Source organism: Manis pentadactyla, chromosome 3 (assembly GCF_030020395.1).
Source record: "Manis pentadactyla isolate mManPen7 chromosome 3, mManPen7.hap1, whole genome shotgun sequence".
Lineage (NCBI taxonomy): Eukaryota > Metazoa > Chordata > Mammalia > Pholidota > Manidae > Manis > Manis pentadactyla.
The window spans coordinates 149,096,882-149,119,270 of record NC_080021.1 but is presented as its reverse complement, the minus strand read 5'-3'; the positions used below and the strand labels follow the sequence as shown (position 1 = coordinate 149,119,270).

At 39.7% G+C, this 22,389-nt stretch overlaps 1 protein-coding gene across 1 annotated transcript in view; it reads left to right on the top strand.

The window, feature by feature from the left end:
* RORB (RAR related orphan receptor B) overlaps positions 1 to 22,389 on the top strand; it is a 169,510-nt gene that overhangs the window by 121,693 nt on the left and 25,428 nt on the right. The window contains exons 3-4 of the mRNA XM_036893480.2: positions 1,340 to 1,481; positions 8,471 to 8,872. Coding sequence (XP_036749375.1) covers positions 1,340 to 1,481; positions 8,471 to 8,872 — 544 coding nt within the window. The remainder of the gene's footprint in view (positions 1 to 1,339; positions 1,482 to 8,470; positions 8,873 to 22,389) is intronic.

Genomic DNA, 22,389 nt, shown 5'->3' with positions numbered 1-22,389 from the left:
ACAAAAGTAAAATCAATGATCTTGACCCTGTCTGTATTTAAACTTTGGGAGTGGGGACTGAATTAATGTTGATTTTTTACATACTGTGTTAAACTATTACTTATCCTGATTACCAAGGCTTTTGGCAACCCTTACATTTGGGGGTCAAGGTGATTACCTCCTGAGCCTCACTCTAGCCCCAGCCCTGCTCCATCCTCCTGTGGTGGTTGATGAAGCCAGAAGCTGTTTGACAGAAGACAGGAGACCTATGTCCAGGCCATTCAGCAAGACAGGCATTGAGCTTACTATCCTGGAACTATTCTAGGCTTCCTTCTAGATGATACTGTGGATTACCCTTTGCTAAAATTTCTCTTGGTAAATCTACAGTAAACTACCCATTTGTTTGTGGCATTTTATGCTTTTTCTGTATTGCAATTCAGGAGTAAAGAATGATTAGGGAAACTGATTAAATAGAGGAATGAAACCCAGTAAGGTTTTCTGTAAGATAACCAAGACTCGTGATAACCAAAGAATTTAAAAAGTAATTAACTCAGCTGTGGATTTATTTAGGCTTATTATGGTCCATGGCAGTTCATTTTGTACCAAAAGAACACAAACATGGCTTGCATGAAAACTTATTGCAACATGAGACCACATGGAGGCAATGGTTCAGCTCTCAGTTACTGCTTATGTTTTATTGAACAATTTACATACCATATTTCCTTTATTCAAAGATGTAGTTGATTATAAGATACATCAGTGGTTTAAAGAAACAACCTTCCAGATGCCTTCTGGTCAAACTGAATAATTTTTGAATAGGTAAAAAATTCATCTCAAAAACTAAGAAGATAGTGGCACATACTGAGCCCACAATCCCTCAGTACTGCGACTGCAACCAACACCCCACATTCCCCACCCCACATCTCTTGACATGATCCTTGGCGATTATCCCCATGAAGTTTTGTCATATTTGGCTCAGCAGCAACACTCTCCTCTGCCACTCCTTTGCCCCCTGCTCTTTGGAGGCAGAAAATGTTCTGGTTTTCTTTGCATAAAACAGCACAACTCACAAATGTCTTCAGTACATATTGATTAAAGGAAGGACACAGGGAAGAAGAAAAGAAGGAAGGAAGGAAGGAAGGAAGGGAGGGAAGGAGAGAGGATACCTTCATATTCCTGCACATACTACATGATTTCCCAAGTAGAAATATCTGTTAACTATCCAAGGAGAGGTATCCTACAAATTTTAAAAATTCAAATCAGTTATGTTCTCTGCAAAAAATGTAGCAGTGTATGTGCAAATGGTCTCTGTTTCCCTCCTTATGAATCTGTCTCCCTCCCATTCCCTTTTTCCCTCTAGGGATTCTTTAGAAGGAGCCAGCAGAACAATGCCTCTTACTCCTGCCCAAGGCAGAGGAACTGTTTGATTGACAGAACCAACAGAAACCGTTGCCAACATTGCCGCCTGCAGAAGTGTCTTGCCCTAGGAATGTCCAGAGATGGTAAGGCACTGCCTTCCTATTTCATATTGAAAGGCTTTCCACTGGATGCTTTGCTGCTGTCTATTTAAGCCTTTGGAAGAATTCCAGACAAAGGGAATTGGGAATAAGAAAAAAAAGAAAACCACGTGCTGGTAGTAGTGCATGAAGAGAAAAAGTAAGAACATATAAAAATATAGTCTTGCCTATGAGATAGGAAGAAAGGAAAGACTTCACTGTAGCTCATGGAGCAACTTGGGCTTACTAGGTCAGGTGAAATGCAAAAGGCCTAGGCAGATAGGTGACCATCTGCCCAGGTTTGCTTGTCAACGAGAGGTTTCCTGGGACCTGAGATCATCAGAGTTAAAACCGGCAAGTCCCAGGCAAACCAGACCCATTTGGTCACTGGGTAAGTCTGACTGGGGCACAAGCTGCTTAATATGTGGAGATGCTAAGGAACAGAATGTGCTTCTCTAGGAAACCCAGAAGCTCCACCATTGGGTGTGGACTATTTTGAGGAGTGATGAAGACTGCAAAGGCTATAGCAAAAATTCAAGCCTTAAAAGGGTTGTGTAGGTGGTGTCCTTCTCAGAATATGACTCAAACCTAACCCGTGTGGGTGGCTTGGCTCCCCAGCCGAACTTCTGAGATTAACAAAAGAGGACAAATAAACTCCTACAAAGACATTCAGTTTTGCTCCCATTTTTAAGCATTCATCTAATTCTTCTCCGCTGAGACTGAAGACTGAAGGCTCCACAGCAAGCCTGTATAAGATTTTGAGCAGCCCTGAGTCCTGGGGCCATTTCTGTCTTGTTCCCACTGTATCTTCAGGGTCTGATTAAAAGCAGGCACCTAAATGTTTGTTGATTGAACCATGGGATTCTCTTTTACCTCCAGCCTGAAACACAGATAATGCCCCTGACTTATTCTTTGGTCACACTCCCTCTAATGAAGTTCAAAGTGCTGTGCACCAAAAAAAATTAAGTACTTCCTGATTTTAAAGAAATATAGATAACTGGCATGTATTGTCCCTTGGCATAACAGGATTTTATGAGCTACTAAATAAATGTGAACCTTTTAGTCATGTGAATAAATTCACCCTAGGTCTTGATATCTAAACATATAAACTGCTTGCTTCTTAGTTTGCATTCTCCAAATAGGTGTATCTTGAATTTTTGTTTATCTTTTCTCTAATTCCCAACCCACCTAAACTTGTCTTGCACTAAAGTACACCTATGAGATAGATTCGACCAAAATGAATAAATAGTAATCTGACCTGAGTCCTTGAATTTTCAGGTGGCTTCTAAAGCTGCAGAGATGTTTCTAAAACTTTCCATCAATTGACTGGTTTTTATTTATTTATTTTCCTAGATTTGCTAACCACATAAATTTACTCTTAGGGTAAATTTATAGCACTGTGTACTTCCATGTAACTAAAGTAAAGAATATAGAGGGTGGCAGTTAAGTAGCTGCCAGAATTTATTTAGTGAAATTCTATAAGAATTTGAGCTGATGATTTTGCATTTTATTTCTACCATATGGAGGCAGCATATTATGTGACAGTATATGAAACCTCACTAATAATTGTGCAAAGAGATTAAGCCACCGGGTATCTGTCTTTGTTACTTCTTCCTGCAATAAAAGGAAATATCTCTTTTGGAAGGGCAGATCTTGTAGGTCTGTACTGGTGAATAGAATCATTGGCAAAGGATGGCCATATGGTGCAAGCGACATCAGCCTACAAAGTCTAGGACATTGTCTGAATCCCATAACATAAAAGAAGTGTGTTGGAAGAGAAAAGCATTTAATGGAGAGAGCCACAATCTGTTCTCAAGAGAGGAGAAATTTACTGCAGAACATTAAACTTCTATGCAAGTAAAATAAATGCAGAGTCTAAAGATATGGGAGCTTAAGGATAATGATCCATTGTAATGCTAGTTAGGTACAGAGACAATCCTGAGGCTACCTGAGACATCTCCCAGAATGCCTCCTAAGCATATCTTATGCCAAATTAGTAACGAGGACAAATACTTGGGGATGGGAGTGGTGATTGAGACTGAGGAGAAAGGGCTCCAGCAGAAGGGAAAAAAATGATTCTAAGAGGAAACAAACTCTTCTTTACTATATTACAGAGAGGAAGTTTGGTCTGAAACTTGATTATAAAGGGTACTTTGTATGAAATAAGTCATACTAATATGAGGGGAGCTGAAGAGGTTTTATCTCCTCTTGCTAAATAATGCCTAGTGTGCGGTACTGAAGGCCTGGGAAGCCCCATAGTATGGGTGGTTGATTCTGTCTAGCAAAGACTCAAGAATGAGAGGTGGTGTTTCTCCTGCCACTAATTTATTGTATCTACCGTCTACTGATTAAACTTTCAAAGTGCTTTAGTAGTAGTACCGGTAGTCAAGATAAGATGCCCTCACCCCAAACGTCTTTCCAGGTACCCTCCACCCACCTCCCTTCAGACATAAAGCGGCATCTTCATTTTAATATTTGCATTTGCTCTCTGTCAGTTATGCATGGCTCTAAGAATGCTTGCCTCACCTACCTGGTCACTGAAACAATGTGACTACCAGTAGATAGATTGATATAACTCTTAAAATCACTGGACTCTCAGTGTCTCCTGAATTTCCATTGCTTGAGTAGCCTATTAGCCATGACGCACATAATGAGTAGACAACAAACTCAGCAATAGCAAATTTGTTCAAATTTAACTTAGGCAAAGAATCAAAAGTCAAATCTACTTGGAATACATACATGTGTGTTTGCATGTATAAAAAGGCAAAGGTACATATGTACCTGTATATGTGAATTGATAGCATTTATATGCCCACTGAATCCTCTCCAATAACCTTCATTTTTCTTTTTCACTGGACCCTCTGCAAATGTTAGTTGTGGGGATCTTCAGTTTAAACTTTCCAATTGTACTACTACAAACAACAACAAAAACAGAAAAATGTTTGGCATCAATAGGCAGACACTGGGCTGCAAGAGGAAACTTGATGGTCACCTTACAGTAATTGAGTGTGTGTTCTCCTAAATGACATGCCTCTGTGAGAAAATGGAAGCTGCCCTCCAGGGACTGGTTTCACAGATTAGGTTTCTCATCCAGAACAGTGTTGTCCAAAATGGTAAACACGGGTCATTATTTCAATTTATGTTAATTATAAAGAAATGATATTTAAAATTCAGTTCTTCAGTCCTATTAGCTCTATTTCAAGTGCTCAAAAATCACATGAGGCTTGTGGTTACCTTATCAGAAAACAAAGAACATTCTGTCATCACAGGATGTTCTGTTGGAGAAGTGGAGGGGATGAGAAAGAATATTTTAAACTATGAATACAGCTAGGTAAACTGAATCCGATTTTTTTCTACAAAGCCTGGTGGACTACAAAAAAGGCACATCGTTGAAATTTAAAAGAGTTAAATTCTGACCACTTTCCTTGGGAAGCAGCGAGATGTAAACATACCTTTACAGCCAACAAGAGCAAGATGAAATAATTTCCAAAATGACTGTGGAAAGTCATGGGATTATGGTTCTCTGGCTGGGTTCTCTTGAAACCAAAACCATGTGTCTAGTTGGCATGTGGTGGTAAGTAGAAATCTTTGAAGAAGCAATGGCTTTGTTTTATAGTTGCTCCAAAACCTTCCATTCCAATTAGAATCCCACAATCCAAATAAATATGAGAAGCTTCCTGATATTTTGCATAAAATTATTTGTTTTGCAAGTGTGGCATCAAAATGAGGGTTAAGAGCATATCATGAGCAAATACCATCATCACTGAATATTTATAGAGATTGCAATGTATACAGAATTGTGCTCATTTCTTGGAGAGCTGGCAGTTTAACAAGAGGCTGCCTCTATACTCAAGTGAATCTCATTAACAGAATAATTCAAGTTTGAGAGGGGCAAACACTTAAAATACGTGCCATTCTGATTAGTTGGTAGTGACAAGAAGAATGCTAATACGTGAAAATAGTAGTACATCCTTTGTAAAAATAGGCCTATGAATACAACAGATGTATTTACAAATAGCGGCAAGGAATCATTTATGTGGCAGGAAAGATCGGTAGTTTTATTTTTGCCATGTACTGTAATTTTTTCCCAAATATGTCAGCCCGTTTATGACAGGAGGGGCACAAAACTGAAACACTGGCTCATCAGTATTTCTGAAACAAATGGAAAATTCTTTCTGAAATAGTATGATAGTAATTTGTCAGCAAAGCCCTTGATTTAGGATGAAGTCTGATAATTCAAAGTAGTGGACTTTCATGTTGTTTCTTTGAAAATATTTTAGTTTGCTGAGGGATAGGGTCAAGTCAATTTCTTGGAAAAGGCGTAACTATTCACCATCGAGTTGTCAGATATTGACTAGGGTAGAGGTTTTGACAGCTTGTTTATTTGACATTTTGATTTTGAGATCTATGGTTAACAGCAGAATTCTGAACCTAAAATTGTTCAATTCAGGGTCTTAACTGGACTCCTTCATTCATCTGCCATCAGTTCTAGGTGGGTCTTTGCCTCCGCTGATCATAGATGGCCTTGTCCAGGCTGACTGAGGTGGCTGAGCTCAGCTTCACATATCTTATCCTCCAACAAGCTAGTTAAGGTGTGTCCTTTTCATGGTAAGCCGGGTATGTCAGAATCTCATTGGCCCAGAGCAGCTCACATGACCCTGAGTCTCGGGGTTTGGGCAGGATGCCTGCACAGAATGAAAGGGTGCTGCAAATCCACCTGGGGAATGGTCTGGAAATAGGGAAGAGGAATCAGAGTTATGAATGCAATCAATTCCCTACAGTGTGTATTTAGGCTAAATATAGAGTGTACACAGCTCCAAAGCAAGGATTAAATGGAAAAGGGGTTTAAAAAGAGACACTGCATTTATGTCCCCATATTAGAAGAGTTCATCATTTTCAGTTTTTTCTCCCTATAGATTTTAAGCAAACAAATGCAAAACTATGCTACTAAAACAAGTCAGCACAAATATCTACTCCCACTAAAACAAATATCTTGATCTATAGCAATAGATACAAATTTTGTATTCACCTCCATAGCTCTGTAACAAAGAGCCTCTGAACCTAGAGGAATGCAGAAGTCAGTCAGCAAATGTGCATGTCAGCTTATTTTCTTGGGGAAAAAGAGTTCTTTTTGGGGTAAAAAGACAAATTTTCTGAATCAAAATTTATCATGGTTTATTTTTTCTTATATGAAAACTTTGTTCCATAGAGAATTATGAATAATAAATTATTAATAAAGATATAAAAGCACACAGAATGCTTTCCCTAAAATTTACTGTAGAATTCTGTCCACAGAAATACCACTGCAATTAGTAAGCAAATAAATTTTTCTCTGAAAAACAGAATCTAATAAAGACAGTGTCTCAACAAAGTCAAACACAATGATCTAAATGATTCAAGATCCCATAAAAATGACCATTGAGGTGGAAGAAGGAGTTTGGTCTGAATTAACCAGATGAATTGCCCTCATTCAGAAAAATTGCTGGATAATTATGCCTTTTTTTTTCTTACTTGGTCAGCGTCAGAATGCCAGAACAAAAGTTGTTAAGAAGGCTTAAGTGCTGGAATAGGAAGAGTTTGGGCTGCTCTAAATCCAGCCCTCACATCCACAGTCCAGCAGGCAGGAAGGAGGAAGACGGCATGCCCCAGCCCCCAGAAATGTGCGCAGCGCTTTCCTTCACTTCCTATTACCCAGAACGTCATCACAAAGCCACACCTGGCAGTGAGGGGGATTGGGAAAGGTGGCCTCCATTCTGAGCAGTCCATGCTTAGATAAAATTTGGTGGCTCTGCAGCCAGTGGGAGGAGAAATTAAATATTGGAGGAATATTGCGGAGTGACATGGCAACCCTTTCACAATAGGAATCTCTTCTGTGGCCCTTTGTACTGGACAGTTCTTAAGCATGGCACCATTTAGTTATATAATCTCAGTAATTATTTTCACCAACTCGAAGGATGGAATCCAGGAATTGGACCTGTTTCTACTTTCTTCTTTCTATGCTCTCTGAGTTCTCAACACCAGCAGGTGATGAGAACACTGTCACAAAAGAAAAGAAAACTGGAATAGAGGGGGACCTCCAAATTTGTCATAGTCCCCACCATCAGCATGAGCTGAACCACACAGGGCTTGATGATTCGGACAAGGTAGCCTCTTGACTCACAACATTCACAGTCTAACTGGGAGTTGACAGCTTGTGAGGAGAAATGTAAATATCCATAATAGTTCAGGAGGTTAAGCTCTATGTGTAAAGAAACATTGCATTCAGATCAAAGCATCCTCACATTACTCTGTGGCTTACACAGCCTCTCCCTGCTTTTTCCTCAGAATGGCTATAAAGATTTTGCCAGAAGACATGTGTAATATAAAACTTGGGGGTGGTAGAACAAGAAAAGAGGGGTTATACTGTTGGCTCATTTGTTGGGCACTGGATGCCCAGAATTTCTATTTTCCAAAGATTCTTTTAATTTGATCCCCAAAGCCAACTAAAGGCAAATGATATAGTTTACTTAAAACTATGCTTATCACCCCACATCCCCATCCCTGGTCTTACCCAGCATGCTATTTAGAAAACAGTGAAGTAATAGGGTCCTGTCCCACAATCTAATAATCCTGCTGTTCGGGAGAGAACGTTAATAATGAGTGTTTGTTGGTATTTTAATTGGTAGTTTTTGGCTTCTGTGGATCTTTGTTTCCACAGGTAAGAAAGAAAAGCAAACATGCCTTGTAACTTCATGGTACCAAAACATTCATAAGCTTTTACATTTCTTCCTAGCTTCGATTTAGTTCTCACTATCCCATCAACCAGCAGAGACACCCCTGCATTTAACCTTTTCCCTGTGTGGAGTGCAAATGAACCGACTCCTGACCTACGGTGCCAGGAGTTTGTGCCCTCATTTGATGTCAAGGGGACAACCGTCTGTGACCCCTTCGATTTGACGTAGTTGACGGAAATGACACCCGGAAGTGTTACCTCTCTGCTTTTCTCCCCTACACAGCTGTGAAGTTCGGGCGGATGTCCAAGAAGCAGAGGGACAGCCTATACGCGGAGGTGCAGAAGCACCAGCAGAGGCTGCAGGAGCAGCGACAGCAGCAGGGCGGGGAGGCCGAGGCACTCGCCAGGGTGTACAGCGCCGGCGTCAGCAACGGCCTCGGCGGCCTGAGCGGCGACGCCGGCGGCACCTACGCCAACGGGCACGTCATCGACCTGCCCAAGTCCGAGGGTTTCTACAGCGTGGACTCCGGCCAGCCGTCCCCGGATCAGTCCGGGCTGGACATGACTGGAATCAAACAGATAAAGCAAGAGCCTATCTACGACCTCACATCCGTCCCCAACTTGTTTACCTATAGCTCTTTCAACAACGGGCAGTTAGCGCCAGGGATAACAATGACTGAAATTGGTAAGTGGGAGTCTGCTCCCTGCTCATTTTTGGAAGTTCGGCTTTGAAGTTGACTTGGTCCTATTTAGTGTGGTGGTTCTCATAGGACTAAGTTGAATTACCTGCATTCATGGCTTGTAGGGAGAAAACTATTTGATTTTAAAATGCATTCTGATAACTGTCATTGTTCCCCTGCCCCATGAAAGTTTATTTTCAAGCAAAGGAAGAAAGAAGAAATTATAAATAGGAAGATGCTATCTGTAAAGAACAGATGCTATGTGTTGAATTTGGGTTCATCACTGAAGGAAAAATGTTATTGGTATAAAACAGTAAAATTGCAGCGAGGTTTCAGAGCAAGCTATTTAAAATGAAAGCGCTAAGGGATGCAGAAACAGGATGTAATAACAATGAGCAGGACTCCAGCTCTCCTTCTAAGATAGCTGGGGACAAACCCTACACAAATGGTCTGGTTCCCTTCTTTGTAAAGGCAGAGGGGTAGACCAGAAGACCTCTACGGTTCTTGTAGATCCGAATTCAAGAATCTGTGTAGGAGTAGAGTATGAATGACTGGCAATGAAAAGAGTGCAGTCTGGAATGTTACACAACGTAAGAGCCACCTGACAGCGTGATGAGCAGGAGTGATTGCATCAGCAGGCCTAGCCTCCTGCCCCTGGTCTTTGGATGCCTGCTGAGGGGTCTTCAAGAGGGCACTCTCCCAGGCATGAGCTCTTCTCGCCTGCCACAGCTTTGTTTTACCTTGTTAAGCTCTGGAGTCTATTAAATGTTTAACCACTCGTTCTCATTTACTAACTGCCATAAAAACATTGATATAGATTTAACACATCATCCTCCTGCGTAATGGAGGATGTATGTTTAGCAGTAGCTTAAAAGAGCTTAACAGTGGCCATAGCAGGCTTCATTATAGCATTTGGTGTGCGGTGGGGGGAGACAGTGTAGACCTCAGCAGTCTTTGAGGCCTCCTCACATCCCACCCTGAGAGGTGGCAGAGCAGAATGGCTAAGGACCAGGCCACCTGGGCTCAAATCCTGGCTCTGTGGCTTGTTATTTGAGCTGGAGTGAATCTCCCCATCCCAGTTTACTCATCTTTGAAAAGGGAAAAGTACGAGTTTAGCTGTTTTTATTTGTAAGCCAGTCACTGCCTCTGTCTAAACCGTGAGTAGGAGCCTAAAGCCTACGAGCGTTTTAAATAAAGTTGACGTGAACACATAATGAAGTACATGCCATATGTATCTTGACTACTTGACTACTTCTACCATCTGGTGGAGGAAGAAGCAAAGTTACCCAGTTATAAAACCTGAAACGTTATTTTGCTTTTTTAGCAGTTTAGCATGTGACAGTAAGTAAAGTTGACAAAGTACCTGTAATGATATCCACAACTGAGAGATGGGAAACTGAACATTAGCTGTAGTAACAAAACTTCATTACCACTGCTGCCTTAACCTTGTTTTGCAACCAGGTCACAGGCACTTTACACACATTTAAGTTTCACAACAATAAGTAAAAGTTCCCATTTTGCAGATGTGGATATGGGGTCTTAGAGGTGTCCCAGGGTCCTTGGGTTACTATGAAAGAAGCCAGGTTCCAGCCTAGGCAGTTCAATACCATCTTCCTTTTGCTTATCCATTACCTTGCTCCCTGCTATGGGCCTCACATCCACAGTCTGCCTGTCAACCAATAGGAACAGTCTTTTTAAGTGGAGTCAGTCTGTCTTTCCCAAAGGACATGAGAAAAAGAAGAAGAAACAGGCACCATTTTTTACGCTACTTAATATCTAAGTGGCTGAATCTGATATTGATTTGGAACACATGTTCAAACCTAATGAAAAAGGAAAGTCTTGTTAAAATTCAGAAATCACAGTTTCTTTGTGATAGAATCAATAGGAAATATTATGGAAAGAGAACTATAGCCAAAACCAATAGGTCTGGGTCACCCTACTTTAAAAAGTCACTTTTCCTCTCTTGCCCTCAAGCTATTCACCTAGGAATGGATGCACTTGGACTAGATAGTCTCTAAATTCATCCAGATTTTCTACACAGATGTTGACACCCAAAATGAACTAGCATATGTTTTTCCTAATTATTTCAAGATCCCATTAGTCTTTACACATCCTTAGATATGCTATAAATGTGGGAGTTTCTTCCATCAAACTTGTAGGGATACAGTTATATAGTCCTAGTGCTTTCAAATTAGCAGGCTCCTAAACTTAGGGACTTGGTTCACGTTTCATTAAAACAGCAATGCCATCTAGTGGACGCACACTCCTAAGGGTGTCAAACAAAGGCACCTATGAAAAACCACCGTAATGTGATACGCTATTTCTGTACCATCCAAAAACCTGCCATTCATTTCACTAAAACACTAAGTTCTTAACAGTATCCATCAGTGGTAAGGGATTAGTGGTATAGTGTGGTGGTTAAGAACTCTCGCTCTAGAGGTGAACTGCCTGAGTTTAAAACTTGGTATACCTTTTCCCTTAAGCAATTTACCTAACCTCTTTGAGTCTCAGTTGCAAACCTAGGGCAAATATAATCCCCACCTGTGTGTGTCGATTAAACAAATTAATATTCATACCTTCTTAGGACAGCACTTGTCATGCATAAGCCTTATTATTTATATTATTAATATAATTGGTATAATAATGTTATTACTGGTTAAAAACTTACTTAAAAACATTACTGGTTATTACAGGTAATTTAGTTAACCTTTTATTGAGCACCTATATTGCGCTGAGCAATGTCCTATATTGAATTCTCATAACAAATCCTGTTATGCCTGTTATATAAGTATCTGTATATCCATTTTACAGATGAAAAAATTGAGGCTCAGACATTACAAAACCTGTAAAAAGCAAAGTAAGCGTGGGAGCCCAGGTCTGAGAAACATCAAAACCCCTTCTTTTAACCACTGTACTGTAGTTCCTCCTATCAAATAGAAAGAGCCTGTCACAAACTAACTGGCATTCCCACAGCAAAACATGCTTAGTTTTTGCTGCCTACTTGACACCCTTCTGGGTGCTACAAAGAAGCTTGCAGAGTGAGCATGCTGACACTTGGGCTTGACTTGATTAATGAGCATCTATACCAATCTGGCTGGTGGCAAGCTGTCATAGAAAGAGCCCTGTGCAGACAAAATAGAAAAATTTGATTTTTGCCACATTCTCTCTGGGTGAATGCAAGGCTATATCACACTAATGAATTTTTTAACATGACTCTTAGCTACTGAAAGTCTTGATTTACTTCCTTTGGTTTCTGAGAAAACAATGAAATGTGTATAACCAGGATATTACTCTGATATTGGATTATCTTAAAATCAGGTGTTTTTAAAACAAGTTTTTGGACTAATTCATATAGAATATGTCCTACTGTTTGGGATTTTTAAATAAAAACACTTGTTTAAGAACCATAAAACAACTATGTAAACAACAGCATACACATCCCAAAGAGTCAGTTATATGAATGTTATCAGAGTCACAACTATTGCCCAGAAAAGTTGTCTTACTAAGGGTGCACCAAAGATACTGCAAACTTCCAAGGGTAAGGACCCTAATAATAGTACTTTATGAAGAGAAATGCAGACAGATTTTTATGCATGTTAGCCAATTTGAGCCTCACACCAGTGGCTTCAGGTAGGCAGTGAAGAAATGATCCCATTGTGCAGATGAAGAAATTGAAGGGTCAGAAACAATAAGTGATTTCCTTAGACCAGATTATCCTGAGATGGTTAACTAGTAAGGCTTAAATTCTACTGCCCTAGACTGCCAGGCATTCTTTCAAAAACATTTTTGAAATGTGCCAGGCACTCAAGACAAGCAGATCACGGAGGAGAGCAGAGGATTTCCCCACTGGATTTACTCCCACCCCATGGCTCCGATGGGTTGGGGGGTGCTGCAGGACTAAGCCTCTTAATAAGGGCTCATTAACCTCAGAGATGATTGACAACCTACCTATGAGGCACCAGACAACAGAAGAAGCCAAACAACCAGACAACATGCTTTTAAAAACAGAAAGAAAAGAAAAATCGAACAAATTCACTGTGAAGCCAAGGGGACAATTGGCCTTTTACACACATTGCCTGAGAGTGCTGTTCTAGTCAGTAATTTTTCTTTCCAGATAAAAACAATGAAATGTGAATTCATTGGTCCCACCCATAGTTGTTCACATGTAGATTGAGTTTCATATCCCATTTGTGTTCTATTTATGGAGCCTGGGATTTTAATCATCAAAACTAGAAATAAACCTCTTTTAAAAAAAAAACGTACCTATTCCAAAAGCTGAGATCAACAGTTAGAGGTGATTACAAAAAGAGATTGGCCTAAAGTGATCTAGTCCCTAGGGTGTATACTTTATTCTATCAGGTCTACACAGAAACAGAAGATATTGCTAGTGTGTTTTATTTGAGGGAGTTCTGTGGAGGTTGGTAGTGTTTCAATTGTTACTTATTAAGAACCCCAAGCAGGTGCTGTGGTCTTAAGGCACCCCCTTTAATGACATATGCTTCTGTAGATAAATACATTATAACTGCTTAAATCCATTCATGCATATTTATGTGTATATTTAACAGATACATATATATCTACTTATGCATATTTAATGACTCATTCAGAAATGGTACAGAGAATAGACTTTAATTCTAGATATGTATTTCCTCTGTCCTCTGATGGCACCTTTATCAAAAACAAGTAGTCACTTCTTTAGGAGCAACTGTGTAATATGTCATTAAAATTGATAGAAGTAGATTAGTAAGACAAATCATTCAAGCAGTATAGGAAAAGGAAAATCCAGGGTCTTGAGTTCTTTTCTTGCTCTGAGACCTCCCTCATCTTGTGAACGTCCACTGTCATCTAACACCCCACCCATCCTTCCCCAGCCACAGGCCCTTTGCAGGGAGTTTAGGGGAAGTAAAATTGAGATTCCTGGCTCTACATACTAGCCATGTGAACTTACTCAAAATTTATTCAGCTTTCTGAGGCCCAGTCTCTTCATCTGAAAAATAAGGCAGTTGAACTCAATGGTTTTCAGGGATCATGGTTCTCCCACCTCCTGATGGAGGTTTGGCTACATGCACAAATACCGCCTTTGTGTCAGCCACTTCCCAAGGACGAGGATAGGGCAGTGGAGAGGAGGGCACTCACAGGCACCTAGGCAGTCCTTGCTGAGCAGATGCAGCAGCACTTGCCTGTGGCAGTAGCTGCCCCTCCTGCCTCCCCAGAGCAGAAGCACACTCAGGGCTTTCCACAGGGAGGAGTGACCCTGTCAAATACAGTTAATAACCATAATCAAATCAGAGCTTGTGCACCCCTCATCTCTTCATCTACCCTCCTGAAAAAAGCTAACAAAACAAAAATAAGAAGTCAGATTAAAATGAGCATCAAGGACCACAAGAGGCTTCGAGGAGAGGGTGGTGGTCAATCCCCAAACGCTCCAAGTTCATGTACAATCACTGACAAAAAGGAGCTGCTGTACAGATAGCTTCAGGGCAAATCCACCTGGCCTCGCTGGCCCAGTCCAGCCTGATCACCTTCCTGAGCTTCTCTTGAGAGAAAAAAAAGGCAACTGTAAAAGGAAGATACTCCTCCATGACGAAGGGGCCTGCCTCAGCCCCAGGTCTACCTGGTCACCTTGGTCACTGGAGAGGACCTACTTGATGACCCTGAAATTTTAATGCTACCTTCTTAACCACCCACAGAATCTCTCTCAAGAGGCTGCTATTCCAGAATCCTGCCTTCTCTCTCAAAAAGGAATTCCCCAAGTATGGGAACTGGGCTAATCAACTCAACTTGTCACATTTCTGGGATCTCTACCATGGCTGCAACTATCTAACCAGTCTATAGCCATGAATTATTCTTGAGCATGCTGGGACAAAGAACACTATAGTCCTTTGCTAGGGTCACTCAAATCCATTTCACTATGGATATTCTTTAATAACCTCAAAGATAGTCTAAAATCACCTAGTCATATGTTGTAGTCACTCTACTGTCATGTTCAGAGCATTGATTCCCCATGATGAGTAAATGTCATAATGTACACAAAAGCACTTTGTGACCAGCAAGGCTCTAAATAAATATAAAGATGATCTACATTATAAGCAAGCAACACACGCATGTATGCTCATTTCATATAAATATACGTATCTGTTTCTAGTAACTATATGCATATTAGTCACTGCATGTTGTGCCTCTGTTAATACAGCTTTCCTAGTAGGCTAGCATTCACTAAGTAAATCTTCTCAATTACCTTTTCTGTTTCAAGTTGAAGTTGTGCAAAACTGATATTCCTCAGTGGACTTCCCCTGGATATACCAGTTAGGGATTAAATTTTGACTCAGACTTTAGAATTTCACAAAAAGATTCTAAAATCCACCAGCTCCCCCACCCCACAAAAAAAAATGTTATTGATAAGTTATTGGAAAACTAATTCCATTTTATACAGTCAGTTTCAAAAGCCATGGTAGATATGAAATATTCTGCAGTAAGGAAGAGGAAAGGAGATTTCATGAGTAATCTTCCTGTGATTTGTTGGGGGAAGGAATGTTTATGCTAATAAAATTGCCTCTGACACAGACCGCACCACTGCCCACCCCCCACTACCCCTACCTCCCCCACCGCCCTGCACCCCCCACCTCTGGTTGAGTGACATTTCAAGTTATTGTAAGCATTGACACTGGCTCTCAGAAAGAGCTCTGAATCACTTTTTTACTGCCTGGGGTGGATATGGACTGCTTTAGCCACACAGTGAAGGACCTGGTTAGGGTTAAAATACTGCATAGGCCATGGAAAACAAAAATGTCTGTCAATGGCCATTTGTTGGAAGTCAGTACACTTTGGTGTTACTAGCATGGTATGCAAACAACTTAACAGGCTCTCTCCACCAACCAGTACTGATTTACTCCTGTGAGGTTTACAAATATGGGAAAACCCATTCCAAATGTCCCTAGCTGGAAAGACTGTTGTTTTATTTTATTTTTTTATTTTAAGATATAAACTTTCCTTAAGAATATACCTTCAATACTGAGGAGAAAGAATTTACTAGTTAAATTTGAGTGATATTTATAATGCCTATTGCAGAACTGTTTGGTGTTCAGAAAGGTCTGTTCTAAGACAATTTGGCTCCAGACTATTTAGAAAACACTTATTTTATAACTTTGATTAATTAAATGTATTATATAAGCAATCAAGTTACTTTTAAAAATTTAGATTAAATGTGTTCAAAAATGTAAAAATTAGCTCCAAAGATTTCCTCTGAAATCTTTCCTAAAGGTCAGCAATACATTTACTAAATTTCCAAAAGGCCAGTAGGGTGGGGAAGGGATTGCTTCTGTTTAAGTCAACCATCAACCCCATATGTCAACAAAACCTAACTTGTAAAAGCCAATTGGCCCTGAGCAATTTTCATAATTAGGTTTTCATCATCTGTGGTCTGCTAAATGTCCTTTGGGTAGCATGTGGAGATGCAGTTTTGAAAAGAGAGTAGAGAAAGATTTTAACAGGCTCTGGATTATATTGTTTTTGTTCTGTCTAAGACTCTTGAAGTGCTTTAAGGCTGTGAGCTGTCCTCTCAGCCACTGTAACTCTGCAAGACTTCTCCCTCATGAACCAAAATAAAGAGAGATTCCCAAGGTAGCCCCTCAGACTCAAGTCGCTGTGCTTCACATAGCCCTTAGAAAATGTCTCTGCTGCCAAACATTTCTGTAGGTAGAAGATCAAACCCAAAGAAACTAAGATTTGAAGATGTTAAGTGACTTCCCAAAGGGGCATGAAATAAAAATCTAAAGCAGTCCATATTGGCTTCCTACGTCTCACAAGACAGCTCCTCTTAGAACTCACCAATGCTAGGACATTGAAGTAAGTTCATCTTTTCTGATTGTTGTGTGAAGGAGGTCTTTTATCATGAAAATTAACTTTGGAATGCAATGTTTTCATAATAGATTCTTTCTCAATTTTCTTAGCAAAAATTAGACATGCACCATTGCAGTAAAACAACCCATTCATGATACAAAACAGCTTTCCATTATTACATTATGAAGCAGACATGCTCTTAGTTAACTTGTTTTGCTTTGGCTATACTCCGCTTAAACCTAACTGCTATATAGATTCTTTCAGTTCTTCTTTCTGCTTAACACTCTGCTTTCTTACCTTCTATTAAAATGCTCTTACCTAGACTGCCCGAAATTTAAGAAAACGTTAACCATTTTATTAATCTGTTCCTTCAGTCTTTGCCCAGATACTCTCATTACTTGTATAAATCTGATTTTTTTCATTGTTTTCCCTAATTGTGTCTTATCACACTTTCATCTTTTATAGTTAATTACATCATCTCACTCTCTGATACAATAATTGACAACAGAATTTGTATGAGAAGAAGCCTGGAGGTTATCCTAATTCATTGGCGAGTGAGTAACATCTTGTTGGGCCATGACACTGAGCCAACAAATGAGTTATAGGTTATTTATGCCACCAACTCCTTCTTAAAAGAATACGAAAAATGCTACTTTCCTGTGGCTATGGATCACTAATAGATGGCTGCTTTAAGCTTACGTGTAACCGATGTTTTTATGCTGACAGCACAATTCTATTTATGCTAAGCAATGATCATCTCTACATAGAGATTAGGAAAATCAGAAAGGTCTTGAAATTGACATTGTCCCCTCTCTGACACTGTCATCTATTACACCCTAACCAGTAGACTTGTCCTGTTTAGTAACAGAAAACTTATAAAACCTAGTGGTCTGTTGTCAAAAAGATAAAACGCACACTTGGTTAAATGTTTCAACTTTCAGCCAGGTGTTCTAACATATTATAGTCACTGCCTCAGAGTGTGGATTCTGAGTGATCTTGATATGCTGAAAACCTAATGCAGGCACTTAAAACTTGCCTTGAGCAAGTCCATAGAGATATCTTGGCATTAATTCAAAGTGAATCCCTTAAGAATTCCACTTTCACACTAGTAGTATAAACTAAACAGAGAATTGAGCAATTATCTAGATCCTTAAGGCAAGTGATAAATTAAAAATTCATTAATTGCTTTGATTGAGGCTGAAATATGGTATTTTAGGAAGAATACTTCCAAGTTTAAAAATAATCCCGTGTTGAGGAAAATGAATAAGGGGTAGGTATAGTTCACCAAGAAGAAACCATCCTTTCTAATGAGAAAAAAAAAAAGGAGAGGGAGGAGAAAGAATTAGCAAGTTCAGTTGCAACCCTCTCTAGTGCTATATATAGCTTTGAGCCTCAGATTTCTTGCCTTGGTACAGTTGGGCCATGGGTACTCTTGTTAATAACACTGAATGCAGCATTTTTTAAAGATATACGCAACTTTCCCCACTCCCAGGACATGAGATTCTAATGGAACCACCTGTGCGATCAATGTCTGAGACACTGTAGCCTCTGCAGAGCAGCATTTGCTGAAATGTCTAGCGAGAGCTAAAATAAGCCCCTTTGGTGGAAAAAACCCACTGAGTGGTGGAAATCGGAGCTGCAGAAGGTCACTTCCTATTTTGGTAGCTGCAAGATGGTCCTCATTTTATAACATTACAGTTATAAACAAGAAATTGTCCCCTTGCATGTCAGTTTATTTCTTGTTGAAATAAGCAGAAGTAGCTTTTTTTCTACATGGAATTAGGTAATCTGGATGACTTATTTCCAAACTTTGCTTCACTTTGTGGATCAATACATGAGAAAAGTGATTTTTCATGTATTTCTGAAATAAATGTTATTTTTACAGTGTCCAAAATGATTGACCTCTAAAACGTTATCCTATACATCTCAACCACCTATAAACGCCTTAAGGAGGGACCTCCTTCCTACCTCTTTAATTTATTCAATAGATCACAATGAAGACTGATGAGAATGGGGTAGGGGGTGTGGAAGTTCTTTATAGTTTCCAAGAGAGAATAGAGACCCAGCTAACCAATAGTCCCTCCGGAAATGGAGGAAGAAGGCTGGTTCCAGCCCCAGGGTTCTACAACTTTTGCACACTATTGAAAATTACTGTCAATCTTGTTCCAGTTTACCCTTCAAAAATTTAATTTTTCTTTTCTTATTGTCCATGTTATAAGTGGATTTAAGATTACCCTTAAGGCTTCTTAGGGAAGTATGACAATTTTAACAATATTTTAAAGTATTTTTTCATCAAACATGATAAAATGTAGTTGCCCGCCGTATCAATTATTTTCAAACTTCTTTAATGAGGTATAACTGATATACAGAAAGCTGTACATATTTAATGTGTACAACTTAATAAGTTTGGAGAAAGTGTGCACTTGTGAAACCATGACCACAATCCATGAGGTAAACACATCCCTATAGCAACTACTTTAAAGATTTCTGGGATTATTTTTTCACTTGAATCACATGTTGCTACTCCCATTTTATAAAGAAAGTTACTTAATACATGAAGACACAAATTCCATTAATTGGTTGTAAGTCTTGGGTTCTAATAACCTTTGCTTCAAGACAAGGTATCAAGACAAAAGCCTAAAATCAGAACTGCAATTTTATGGAAAAAGATATATATATATATATATATATATATATATATTTATTTATTTATTTATTTATATGTGAGAGAAAGTGAGAACAAGCTGTTTATCATGAAATTAACAAATAGAAAATAAGGATCATGGACTTAATATTAACTTGTAATTCAACAATCATTTTTCCCTTGCCAGCTTCAGTGTCTACATTTCACCTCATGATTGAAAAGAAATGACTGGACTGAGCATATGAAGTTGTTTTTCTCATTCCTTGACGTAGTTTTATTAACTATCAAAGTGGCCTCCATACTCTTAGGGAATTGGACAAAGCGCTGTCTCACGGCAGATATGCAGAATCTTAACTACTGAGAAGGTGTCAGTGCATCATCATGTCCACTGAGGAAAGCTCTAGCCTCACCCCTGGTCTCAGGAAGATCAGAGTCGAGTCCTCTGGTATCGCCTCTGTAGGTGGTAGAATTCCCATTAGTCAGGCACGGGGGCAATTTCCTGTTGGAGTCATTCTCCCAGCACAGTGCGTGCCGACTCCTTCAACATGTGCGACTGTCAAGCTAGTTAAGAATTCGACCAAAACTGGGCTCTGACGAGCAACTGCAATCCAAGTCAGGGAAAGGGATGATGGGCGGGCGATTGCCCAGAAAGATTCCCCATCCTCCGCTTTTTAACCTCAGTCTCTTTGTCGGGACTTCTCATGTGCTTAGTCCCGGGAGGGGATTGCATTTACTAGTCCCTTTCTATTTTTCCAGGCAAGGACTCTTGAAAGTTCCTTTGGCTCCCAGCAGGAACTTTGCCTACTGTATTCACTGTCTCTCCCTTTGTCCCCTCTTTTAAAATCTTCTCCCCTTTTCACAACTGCAGACTCTGAGTCCAAGCAAACCAGCTGCTCTGACAGTCTGCAGCTCCTTAATGAACAGAAGGAATGCTCAGGCTTTGCTCCCAGAGGACCAAGTCTAGCTTTACCTTCTGGTTATTGGCCTGAGCCTTGAGCGGGCCAAGTGGGTTTTTGCACGTGGCTCACCTTTGCCCTGCAGACTCGTGAGGGGAAGTGGAGGATGACTGCTCCTGCAACTGTGTCTTAAGCATCACTGAGTTATAGCTCTTACGTCAAACCAAGATTTGCCTTTTATTTCTCACCAGAAGGGTATGGGGAATAACTGTGCATGTTTAGTGTTTGACTTCAAAGCTGTTGTCAATGTTAAGGCTTTAAGATGGTCAAACAAAGGGTCAATCTAAGCTTTCTAAAATCTTCTGAGAAATAAAGCAGAAAATGGAAGGATGGACAGATGAATGCATGGAAGGACATTTTTAACATTATCTTACTAAACATTTGTTGAGCGCCCACTATAGTTAATGTTTTCTCTCTCTCCACCTCTCTCTGTCACATCTGCTGCACCTCTGCATCCTCCTTCAGAATTGTCTTGAATCCAGCCCCTTCCTCCATCACTGTCATTGTCACCTAATCCAGAACCTCCTCGTATTTTGCCTGATTTTTCACAATAGCCTGATCAATCTCGAGTACTCCCTACTGCCATCTCATCTCTGCCATAGCCAGGATCAGTGTTTTAAAACAAAAAAACCTAACCATGTCAGTCTCCTGCTTCACAGCTTCCACTAACATCCAGTTGTCTACAAGATAAACTCCAAATCCCTTGGCCTGGCTCACTCAGCTAGTCTCTAGTCACAGTTTCTCCCCACATTCTGTGTTGCCAGTGCTACAGACTTCTTGCCAGAAAAGACAAACCTGATTTCAAAACACCATTTGCTAGCTCTGTACAAACAGGTCTGGAGTCACTCACTTTTTATGCACATCACTTTTTTCCTAACCAAAAAGGAAACTGTTTGTAAAAGGTAAGGTTTGTAAAGATGTAAAATACAGTGTCGGAAGTTATATAGCTCATGGTTAGCACATGGCTAGCTTTATGTATGCCTTTGTAGTATCAGTTCCCTCTATCTGAGGTCCACCTTTCTCTTCTCCATGTGACAAATGCTTGTTCAGACACAGATCAACAGGCAGATTCTCTATGCTTATTTTCTGCCTCCCCAGACTTAGATATTTGCCTCTTTGGACTTTCACCATTTATTGCATCAGGGCATTTATTACATCGTGATATGATATGACATGGTTAAAAGATCCTTTAAGAAAGAAAATATATTTTTATTAACCCTTACTTTAACCTGGTATATAATAGCTTCTCAAAAAATATTTGTTGAATGAATATATGAAGGCACTATGCTGGGCTCTTCAGTCCAGTTCTTGAAGAGCTCCAGTTGTAAAGGACATGGAACAAACAGATCCACACATATAACCATGAGCAAGACTGACTGGAATAAGGGCTCAATTGGAAGCAGAATCAAAGTGTAATGGCAGCGAGTGATTCTACCTGAAGATACAGGGAAGCAGAGAAACCTACCCCAGGAATCAGAGCTGAGTTCTAAAGCATGCATGTGGATTTCACTTACAGTTTTCACCTGCCCACATGTTCATTACGGCCAGCACTCTTCATGTCCCTTATGACTCTAAGCTTAGGTGGCAGAAGGCCAGAGAGTTCTTAAACCTTGGCCAAAAGTTCCTAGGTGGTGTCATAAAGGAAAAGATAAAGAGTTTTTCATAATGCAATTTTGAATGGCAATTGTAGTTTTGCTTATAAATCCTGAAGCCTGTAAATTACTGACAAATCAGCATATCTTTGAAGATGAAAACAGACAACACCAAGAAGATAAAGGTTTGAAAACTATAGATCCATAAAAATCTTTTGTTTTCATTATAAACCTCTGAGGAAGAGAGATTTTTTTTGGATTGTAAGAAATTAGACTACCCATGTGAAATAGAAAAATGATGAACCATAAGATACTAATTTATTTTAATATGATGTATGGAGTAATTCCTGCCCTCTTTTACAACATAGGAGGATATTCAATATAATTTTAAATGTAAGATTTTTTAAAGAAAGGATTTTATAATATAAGCAGTGCAAGTCTAGAAATGCTCAATGCTCAGTCCATGTAAACCAAGTTAACATTTTGTAGCA